The 11,048-nt window shown below is 52.5% G+C and overlaps 1 protein-coding gene across 4 annotated transcripts in view; it reads left to right on the top strand.

The window, feature by feature from the left end:
* Nucleotides 1–749: 749 nt before the first annotated feature.
* FLNA (filamin A) overlaps nt 750–11,048 on the top strand; it is a 67,892-nt gene continuing 57,593 nt past the window's right edge. For all 4 annotated transcript variants that reach the window (XM_081893593.1, XM_081893591.1, XM_081893592.1 and 1 more), the window contains exons 1-2: nt 750–774; nt 2,865–3,350. In XM_081893593.1, coding sequence (XP_081749719.1) covers nt 765–774; nt 2,865–3,350 — 496 coding nt within the window. In that variant the 5' untranslated portion in view covers nt 750–764. The remainder of the gene's footprint in view (nt 775–2,864; nt 3,351–11,048) is intronic.

Below are 11,048 nucleotides of genomic sequence, written 5' to 3'. Positions count from 1 at the left end.
GCACAGGACCTGAGGAAGTCTTATTAAGCAGAGAAGTGCTGTTCTGCAGCTGCAGACCCCCAGGCATTACCCTCTTGTAAAAACAAAAACACTGCAGTGTGCACAAAGATACATGCATGTGACTTTATTCTGGGAACTGCAGCTTGCTAAGGGTGATGGGAAGTGTAGTTCCCAGGACTCCTGTTTTGGGAAGCCATGTGCTCACCCATGCGGCTGGGCTGGGCTGCCACTCTCTGACCTCATGGGAATTCTGGGGGGCCATCTTCGCAGTAGGTGGATGTGCTGCTTCTGATTGAGAGTCAACATTGTCTCCCTTCCACAGTGGTTGCTCACAATCAGAATTTACCCACAAATGCACAGGCTGCAGAATTGCTGTCATTGCAGTAGGTGGTCTGTTTTTGTTTTTTGAACCTGCTGTGTGTTTGTTAGGAAGCGTCATCCACGGCACTGTGCCAAGGGCCTCCTGGAAGTCCGGCACTGGCCTTGCCGTCTCCCAGCATCAGCTGCCTCGCTCTGCCTAATAGTAGGGCTGGCCCTGGTTGTAGCTGCACATCTCCTCCCTCAGATCTCTCCCCGTCTCTTTAGCTTTGTGACATGGGAGTGACATAGCAAGTTGGAACAGACTGATAAGGCCATGGCAAAACACACACACACCTGGCCCAGTGTCAACGAGTAAGGTGGCTGAGAATGGACCACCTTGGCTCTTCTTAGCACTGTTGGTGGAGCGGGAAGAGGGAAGCAGTGATGTGGCGACACCAAGAGGCATGACTTCAGGTGGTGATGGCAGCTCAGCAGGACATGCCTGGCAGCTCTAGCCAAAGGGACCTTAGCTAGCCAGAGTAGACAATACCTGAGCCAAGTCACACAATAGTCCAACAGGTGGCTTCATGTGAGACCATTTTTGGTTGGGTCTAGTTAATTTTCTACAAATCAATGTTCCCAGGGTTTCTCTTTTGTCTGAAAAATTACAGGGCCCTTAACCCTAGAACGCACATGATGTGCAAATGTGTGTGTCTATGTCAGTCTGAGAGTGGACTTTGCACATGTTCAGAGGTACTCTAGCCTCTACCACAGATGACCCAACACAAACCATTCAGCAGAGAAGTGGAATCTTTGGCCATGAATAAAACCTGCTCCAGAACGCCTCTCCCCAAGCCACTTCCCTCTGTATGGTGGGCCCAAGGAGGCTTGTATAGTTGTAAAATAGAAAGGGAGCACGAAGGTCAACTAGTCTGACCCCAACCATGCAGGAATCTTTTGTGCTGCATGGGGGGGGGGGGCTGGCACACACCCCCAAGCAGCACAAAAGTTTGTGCAGTCATTTCTGCACAAATATCCACGTATTTTAATTATTTATACGGTAAGGATCTTTGATTTTTTTTTTTAAATTGAAGGTTGCTTCTTGTGGAAGCCCTGAGATTAAGAATCTCTCGCTCTACTGACGGAGCGATCCTAGAGCAGCAGCTCAGCCGTGTAGGTGTCGGAGAGGGCGCGCAGCGGAGGGAAGGCAGGCAGGCAGGCGGGCGGGCGAGCAGCTGCAAGCAGATGACAAGCCGAGACCGGCCCCGTCGCCGTGCGGTGTCGAGGGCGAGAAGGAGGGAGACACAGAGAGAGACCCTGGACCGCACCCCTCCCAGGAAGAGGAGACACCCAGGGCAGCCAGAGCCCCAGTCGAGGCAAAAGAGGCGCAGGGCCGGCCGGGGCGGCAGGAGGGGCAGGCGAGGGGCAGCTCCCGCCGTCTGGGCCTCATTGCGCAGGAATTCGGGAGACGCGCGCTTACTAGCCCGGGGGCATCTCTCCGGCGCCTTCCAGCTTGGGGAGGGGGGCTCACCGCAGAATCCCCCCGCTTCAGAGCTGCCTCCCCCATGGGGCAAGTCTCGTTTCCTTCTCTGGGACGGGGTGTGTGTGTGCGGGAGACAGAGAGAACAGCCGGGATCAGGGCCTTCCAGGGCGAGGGCACCTTTCCTCCCGCCTCGCCACTACAGCACCCCCCACAGCGCCTGGTGCCCGAGATCCTCGCTTTTAAAAAGGAAGTGGTGGGCACGGGGGGGGGGGAGAGAAGGAGGCCCCACGGAAGGCGCGCCCCCCACTCTTTCCCCAGCTGCTCTCGCGCCTCTTTCGGAGGTGTGGGGTGAGCGAGCTGGTCTGGCTGCGTCTGCAATTCCCAAGCAACGCCCCCCCCCCTTCTCCCTTGTGATCCCTTCCCCTCGCCAAGGGGCCCCGCGAAAAGGAAAGGCCTTGGCACCCTGCAATTCCAGGCCCATATGCTCCAGAAGAGGGACCCGAGAGGTTTAGGGCCTCGTCCACCCTGCTTCCCAAAGTAGCCTCCGGGAAGCCTTCGCCCGGGCAACCGGCCAACCGCGCCCCCCTCCTCCTCCTCCTCCTCGCAGGTACACTGCTTCTGCACATGGAGGCTTCCTTGGGCTGCCGTGTCCCTTTTCGCAGATCTTCCGCTTGACTCCTTTTTCAGGACCCCTCCCTAAGCTCGCTGACCCACCTTTAAGTGGGCTAGGCACTTTTGCAGCTGTTGCCTATATATAAACTTACTCGAGAGTAGATCCCACTCCACCCCCGCACTCCCAATTGGGATTGTGTGCCAAGTGAGCGTGCACAGGATTGCAGAAGCCTCGGGTCTGGGGATTCCTTCCTGCCCCGCCCGCCCGCCCGACTACCAGCCCCTGGAGGTGCGCGCAGCTTGGAGGCGGTCGCCGCTTCTGTGGGGCTGCTGCTACCGCCTTGCCCTCCTTGGAGCCCAGTCGCTGCTGCCCCCGAGGTGGGCGTGTGTCTGGCTCCTCTGCGAGCATCGCCGTGCGCCCTTGGCCGCGCCTAACTTCACCGCCTCCCTCTCCTCTGTCGTTCTGCAGGATCCTGCGCCTTTAATCCCGGGCCCAACCTACCCAGCGCCGGGGTCCCACCCACCCCGAGCCCAGCCGTTATAATGAGCGGCTCTCAAGCGCGACTCCATCAGGCCGCAGGAGCGGGAGGCGTTGGTGGCGGCGGCGGAGCAGGCAGCGGCAGCAACAGCAGCAGCAGCATCCAGGGGGAGGTCGCTGCCGAGATGCCGGCCACCGAGAAGGACCTGGCGGAGGACGCGCCCTGGAAGAAGATCCAGCAGAACACCTTCACGCGCTGGTGCAACGAGCACCTCAAATGCGTCAACAAGCGCATCGCCAACTTGCAGACGGACTTGGGGGACGGGCTGCGCCTCATCGCGCTGCTCGAGGTGCTGAGCCAGAAGAAGATGGGGCGCAAGTACAACACGCGCCCCACTTTCCGCCAGATGCAGCTGGAGAACGTTTCGGTGGCGCTGGAGTTTCTGGAAAGAGAGAACATCAAGCTGGTCTCCATCGGTAAGTCCCAGCGAAAGGGGGGGCGGAGAGGGCGAAAAGGGGACCTGAAGGGGGCATCCTAAAAGTGGGGGAGTGCGGGGTCTTTGGAGGAGGCGGGGCGGCACCCAAGTTTGTCTCTTACGGCGGGGGGAGACTGGAAAGGCACCCCGCTCTCCTCTACATGGCGAGGCCCAGGTGAAGAGGAGAGGGGCGCGCTTGGCCCCTCCCGCGAAGGGGGCGTGCGTAGCTTCGCGGGATGTGTGGCGGGCTTGGGCGGGGGGGGGAGAAGAACCGCTGGCGGCGGATCGGGGCCGCCTCGGAGTTGGGGGTCCCATTTCTGTAGTCCTGGGGTGCCTTTTGGGGAGAGTGGCGCGTGAGTTGCGGGGGGCGGAAAGCGAAGAGGCCTGGCTGGAGGGGTGGGGCTGGCGAGCGGGCGCTGCATCTGGGCGTGGCGGGGAGGGTTGCAGGAGGCGGCTCCGGTTTCAGGCTTTTTGTCTGGAGTCTGCAAAGAAGGGGGGAAGCCCCCTTTCCTTCAGCCCGGCCTCGGTTCGCGTTGCTGCACCCCAGCCCCCGCCCTCCGCCCCGCGCGCCCTCCTCCATCTCTGGCCCGGCCCACCCCGGCGCGCTCCGCTTCGGAAAGGCCCGTTAACTAGTTAGGAATGGGAGGAGGGGCGGCCTGGCGCTTGCCTTCCGCTGAGCCATTTCTTGTAGATGCCTTTTGAATCGCCGCTCGAGCGAGCTCCTGACACGCCGCACGCACATTTTCCAAGCTCAAACAGTTTTGTCTTCCTTTTCTCCCCACCCGCCGCATCAAATTTGAATTACTGTACAGCTACACTGAAGGGGAAAGTTGCCCGAGAAGTGGAAGTGGGATGTGGTTGAGCCAATATCTGCTCTCTCCTAAATCACTAGCGGCAGCCCTTTGAACCCACAACCGACACCTGAGGCAAGGGGAAGCCTTTGTCTTTCTGCTCTGATTTTGGGGTAAATCTTGGGTCAGTGCAGAGTCTGGGCAAAGATTCTCCGTTAAGGAAAGGTGTCAGGAAGTTGATGGACTCTTGAGCTCTTCCAGCTGTAGTAATGCCCTAGTACATACCACCCAACATTTCTACCATGAAAATAAGGACATCCTAAGGAAAAGTGGGACATTCTGGGGTCAAATCAGAAACTGGGATGAAATGGGGACACTTGGAGGGTCTGATAGTAGTCTGGGATATTGCTACAGTGGCACATGCTGGGGATGAACAGTAACACAGAAAGAAGCTATGGCTCCAGATGGGGCCCTTAGCTAGGCTAGACTTTTAAGTACCCAGTTTGTGGGAGAGCCTCTTTATCTCTCCATAGATCTGGAGCTGCTCATACATAAACTATAACTAATGAACTGACTGGGTTTGTATGGAATGCTAATCCATAGTTAAAGTGAGTGAACCAACAGCCAGCAACAAACCATGGCTTATTTTTGCTAACAAAACCATAGCTAACTGTAGTTAAGGTGCTGGCCTGGGTTTGTATGCAACACCAAACTTTAACTAAGGTTTATTTAAACCCTGGTTTAACACCGTATGTAAACTAGACCATAGTATCTCACATTGGAATTATGTGTACTGAGCAAAGATTGCATTCAATTCACTGGTTCTTGTATTCCCCTTGCTTTGCCATGGACCCCTAGCTCCTGAAGCAAAAGTTCAAGTGCCTCCTGTTTTGGCAGAAATACAAGAAAGCAAATGACTGTTAATTGCCCTTTGCCTTATAATAGGAGCAGCCTTTTCTTGGAAATGGGTGGTGATTCTCAGCTGCTTCCATGCTTGGGCAGCTTGAATTGGCTTTGGATGCTTGGCATTTATGGTCCCAGCAAAGGGAGCCTTTTGGATAGCTTACCAGCCATCTAGGTTTGGACTGACTGGTGGTGGCTCCGCTGGTAAAAACTCCGTGCAGTAAAATCTGTGGATGGGTGTGTCTCTGAACAATGTAACATTGGCCCTGAGCAGCCTGGCTCTTGCATTGCCTGGTAGAGGAAGTAACAGATTCTAGTTTAGGTCTGACTCATTAATGTGGGAATCCTGGATGTCTCATTAGCTCTTCAGAAAAACCAATGGCTTATGCATACCTTGCTTTTGCAGGGAGCTTCCGGTGGCCTCTCATTCAGATTTATCATGCCTGCTCAGCCACAGCACTGCTGAAACATCTGCTGTTCCCAGACAATTCACTGGGCCCAGACATCCCCACTGTTGATTCAGGGTCATGAGCATCCATGGCCTGTTCTGGGGTTGGGGTTTGCCCATAGCCCTTTGCTGAGGAAGTCAACTAGACCAAACCTGGGCGGAAGAAGAGTGACATGACTAAATACTGTTATAATTAAAAAAAAACCCCACAGTCGTCATCTCCTACTGCTATCCTTTGGCTCCTGGAATGGCTGGTGTCAATCCATGTTGCCAATATAAGCAGAAAGTATTTTCTGTACTGATGCCCCGGTCTCATTCCTGCTCTTTCCCACACTATCAGTTTGTACAGACCTGGTGTCAGCTGGGATGTGTTGACATCCCAACACATGTAGCTCCTTGTAGTCACTAAAATTGGGCCTGTGACTCTGCAAGCTAAATACAACCTAGCAGGGTCTTCATAAACCTCCTGTTTTAGCTATGTTTGGCCCAGGGTTGCAAAAATGTGGCAGCGTGTTGAATGCCTGGCAGGCCTTAGTACTAGTGGGCTATGATTAGGTGGATGCTACACAAAAGGTGTAGACCTGTGTTACCTTATGTTGGACCTGGTGCGGTTCCTTGTCCACTTGACCAGGAACTCTATATCTTGGGGTAAAGTTGGGGTAACACACCTTGTAATACAGAGACAGCTTTCAAAGGCCTAGTTACTTTGAGTACCTCAAAGTCTTAAGTAGTTGTTCCAGTGACTATCCAGAGGTACAAAACCACCTATTATCCTGAAGCTGCAGGGTCTTCTATTATTTTAAAGAGTTCCCTATTGCTTATTTCTGGCATCTGCCCATGTACGTTGCTGCAGGGACCCCTCTGTTGATGAAACCCTCTTGGTGTATCTGTCTGGGTGTGCTCTACATGGTTGTGAGCTGGTAATGATAGGAAAATCTGGATTAGATTGACTGCTGTGGTAAACTTGCTAGATATTCAGCAATGTGGTGGCTGTGTGTAACACTTGTAAAGCTGTACTGTATGGGAAGATAAGGCCCACCGAAGGGATACTGGCTTTCATTCCAGCTCCCTGTAAGTGAGGCTCTAAACGGGCCCCATGTTGTTAGGCTCCAACTTGCATCTACTCTACCCAGTGTGGTCAAGAAGGGTGGGAGTTGTGGTCCAGCAAGAGCTGGACAGAGGGCTCTATCCCCTGCTCTGTTTGGACCCTGCAGAAGACCCTGAGGACAGTGGGAGATGAGAATCCTGCGTTGCCCGTTGATGCAGTGAGTCAGTCCCTGGGCCACAGACTCTGACTCAGACAAGGTCTGGCAGCAGTTGCTGAGAAGTGGAAGGGCGTGCGCACACCATAACCATGCCTGTAGGCTAGAGATGGGTAGCCCTGTGCCTGGGTGTGCCTGTCTGTTCCTCCTCCTCCTTGGGTTGGGGCGAGGAGAAGGATGGGCTGGGCTGGGCGGGTCTTTTGCTCCTCTTCACAGAGAGGCAGGATGTAGGAAAGGCGGGCAGAGAGGGAGGGACCAGGCCAAACATGTGGAGGGGGCGTTCTTTTCCCTCCCCCTGGAAGGAGAATCCTGTTGGGACAGAGGAGCTGCTGCCTGCCGGCCACTCCATATAAGGCTAAAAAATGCTGGAGCGGTCTGCTCTGTGGCTGGGTGGGCGGTGCAGAGCTGGATGGGGAGGTGGCTGGGATGTGATGGCTTGCCTTCTCCCTGTTCCTCTCCCCCCCCCCCATCACCACCCAGGGAAAAAAAGGGGCAGGGAAAGCATGGCGTATTTAACCCTGCCAGAGGGACGCATCTGCTCTGGTACTCCAGTAACAAAAGCTCAAGCGCATGAGAGCTAATGGGAAGGGGCTCCCATCCCAGCTGCTCTAGCCTTGACTGGGACTCTGCTCCCGGGGAGGGAGGGGGCATGTGGCCTAATGTGGGTGAATCTCAGTGGCCTCTGGGTCTTAGATTCCCTTTGGCCCTCCTGTCCTCTTTGATAATGCTTGTTCTGCAGTTTACAGCTTATTCAGCTCGACAGTGTTGAATGCTCCTCTCCAGCTTTGAGACTGGCCCTGACGCCTGCCCTTTTGAATGCTCCCAGCTGCTATGGGGCTCAGTGGATATGGAGGGCAAAAGTAAAATTGTGTGTGATGGGGAGGAAAGAATGCAGATGGAAGCTTGGAAAATGCCTTTTTTCAGGATGGTACTCGCTCCGTGTTGCCTGTAACCAGATCCTGCAATCTGCTGCAGAGGAGGGAGAATAGCAGTTCCCTCTAATACTGTTGAAGGTTGTGTCATGTTAACTACTTGGAGGCCACAGACTGTTTGGGTAGGAAATGGACTGCAGCCTGTTGGGTCCAAGGGTGTATATTGTGTGGCAGTAGCACATGTGTGGATGCTAGGAAGCTGTAGTTCAAGGGAGGGAGATCCTTTTTCACCGCGAGGGCCACATTCCCATCTAGCCAAACTATGGGAGCCTCATGGAACTGGTGGGTGGGGCCAGAGCAGCAAATGTAAAATTTAGCTTTGTACACTAGGCTAGTAGTCGTACCTCAGGTTGAAGTACCGGTAGCTTCAGGATGAATATTTTCGGGTTGTGCTCTGTGGCGACCCGGAAATAACGGAGTGCGTTACTTCCAGGTTTTGTTGCTCGCACATGCGCAGATGCTCAAAATGACTTCATGCACATGCACGGAAGCGGCAACCCGCGCACGCGCAGTCGCGTCTTGCGTTTACTTCAGGATGCGAACGAGGTTCAGGAACGGATCCCGTTCGTATCCAGAGGTACCACTGTATCTACAAACGCACACTCTTCTCCGTCCAGTACCTGTTGAGTTTCAGTGGCAGACAGAGGCGCTTTGAGGGTTGCATTTGGCCCTTGAGCCTGAGATTCCGCACCCTGTTGTAGCAAAAGCAGTTCCATAGCACATGCAACAAAACACACATGCACGGTCCTGTCACTGTGGGGGTCCCTAGCCACAAGCTTTATGTAACCCGGGAGCACGTTCCCTGTAAGCATGTAAGTATATTCTTCCAGAAGGTGCCAGATACTTAATTTCTTCCTTCATGGACCATAAAACAGAGTTGCTTGTTTTCCATACTAAAAAGACAACTAACCTGTCTAAACTATGCAAGTTAAACCATTTTTCACAATTCTCCTTCCCCCTACTGTTATGGGGTGGAGGAGCATGTAGACTCCTTCACTGGAGGTCTTTAAGCATAAAATACATTATTATTTATACCCCGCCAATCTGGCTGGGTTGCCCCAGCCACGCTGTGTGGCTTCCAACACATATGAAAACACAATGAAACATCAAACACTGGAAACTTCCAGCCTTCAGCTTGGGGGAGGCTGTCAGGGATGCTGTAGTTGAGATTCCTGCATTGCGCGGGGTCGGGCTAGATGACCTTGGGCTGCCTTCCAGTTCTGCTGTTCTATGATTCTATATAAATGTAAAGGGCACTGAAAACCTGACCTCAAACCACTGGAAGGTTTCTTCAGTAATTTTTATGACTTCTGTTGCATGCACACCCACCCACACACCACATGCACTTGTGAGAAGCCTTTTCCCACTTCAGTGAAAACCACCTTCTTGTGTTTGTGCAGCTGCAGGAATTATTTATTACATTTGTATGCCGCCCTTTATTGGAAAATCAGAGTACAGTGGTACCTTGGGTTACAAATGCTTCAGGTTACAGACTCCACTAACCCAGAAGTAGTACCTCAGGTTAAGAACAGTTTCAGGTTTAAAAGGATGTCACATAGAGGAGGGAGAAAGGTTGTTTTCTGCTGCTCCAGAGAAGCGGACACGGAGCAATGGATCCAAACTACAAGAAAGAAGATTCCACCTAAACATTAGGAAGAACTTCCTGACAGTAAGAGCTGTTCGACGGTGGGATTTGCTGACAAGGAGTGTGGTGGAGTCTCCTTCTTTGGAGGTCTTTAAGCAGAGGCTTGACAACCATGTGTCAGGAGTGCTCTGATGGTGTTTCCTGCTTGGCAGGGGGTTGGACTCGATGGCCCTTGTGGTCTCTTCCAACTCTATGATTCTAGGTTAAGAACGGACCTAGAATCAACAACAAATTAAGTTCTTAACCCAAGGTGCCACTGTAGTTCACCACATAAAGCACTTAGGATGTGCTTGGCTTGGTGACGTCTTGTACATGGTGTTCCACTTCCATGTTGGGAGTCAAATGGTTGGGCTTGGGGAACCACCCTGCCCCTCAGATTGTCCATCTTACACCTAGGAACAGGTTCTGTGCTTCTGAGACTAGCCCATCGCTTTGAATTCATTCTAGGTTCTCTTCTGTTGCCTTGATCTTCATCGGTCTCTTTCACTTTGTTTCTGGAGGTTGATTCTTCCTTCATACCTTGTGCTCCAGAACCCATAGGATCTTTACGCTGGCTTAAAAAAATAGAATAAAAGAATGCACAACATCAAATGCATTTAAAGCCGAAGAATGCATAATAAATAGCAATAGTCAAGCAGTACAGTGCTGACCTTGAAAACAGCCAGGTCTTCACTGCCTGCTGAAAAAAAGGCAAACCATTACTAGGCCAGGTGGGTCTCCCTTGGGAGTAAATCCCATAATGGTGGTGCCACAACTGAAGGCAAGGGAATACAGGGCAGGGCCTTGGGCTGTTCCTTAGAGCCTGTGGGAGTTCAGCTTTATCCAGCTTGCCTACCCCTTGGGGTTTAGAGGAAGGTTGCTTAAGACTTGTCTGAACCTGAGCTGAGGGAGAATAGTTGGGCCCCTTTCAGCTGCTGTGTCTAGTCTCTGGAGAGGTTAATCTTGGCAGGAGGCCAGTGCATTGAAGGAATTCTTTGTTTCCCTGAATCTGGTGTGTTTACATCAATCTGCTGCTGCGCAATCCTGGCCAGGCCTCTTTCTACTGCTGCTGCGGCTGCTGCTTCCTCTTCTGTTGCCTCTAACCATATACAAAGGGTGGGATTCCTTCATACAGTTTCACCAAGCGGCTCTTGGGTAGTGTCTCCTCCACATGTACACTTCCCATCCCTATCTTCCTTTGCTCCAAATTCCCTCCATGACATCTTCTGACTCGCCAATTTCTTTTGAGTCGGCACGCAGTCAGCGCAGCAGAACACCTGAATTAAGGGCTGCCTGAGTGATGCTTTTGCTTTGCAACATTTCTGCTTTTTCTTGCTTCAAGACCTCAAGGTGACAAAAATCTATGTTTGGTAACAGCCCACATACTGTGGGATTCATGGCAGTATGTTGCAAACAAAAATTGTAGGAGACTCTATATAAGAGATACATATGTGGGCATAGAAATAAAGTGGGGCCAACAAAGGGCATGGGGCAGAAGAACATAGCTCTCCCCCCAAGCCCAGGCTTCATTGGCTGTGTTTCTTTATGGCCTTGTAGCAAAATTGGGCTTAACTGGGGGGCCCGCTTTTTACACATGCATGTTTAGTACTGGATTTTTTCAGCACTTGTTGACTTGCTCCTGAATAGACTCACTGGGAATAATTTTGTGTTTTAGTATTCCTTTACTTAAATTTGTGGCAAAAATGCTGTAGCCGTTAAAATGAACTGAACTGCAAGCA

This window comes from Podarcis melisellensis, assembly GCF_964234715.1.
Source record: "Podarcis melisellensis genome assembly, chromosome: 17".
Taxonomy (NCBI): domain Eukaryota; kingdom Metazoa; phylum Chordata; class Lepidosauria; order Squamata; family Lacertidae; genus Podarcis; species Podarcis melisellensis.
Note: the sequence above shows the minus strand (reverse complement) of the source record. Positions and strands in the feature narration are given on the sequence as shown.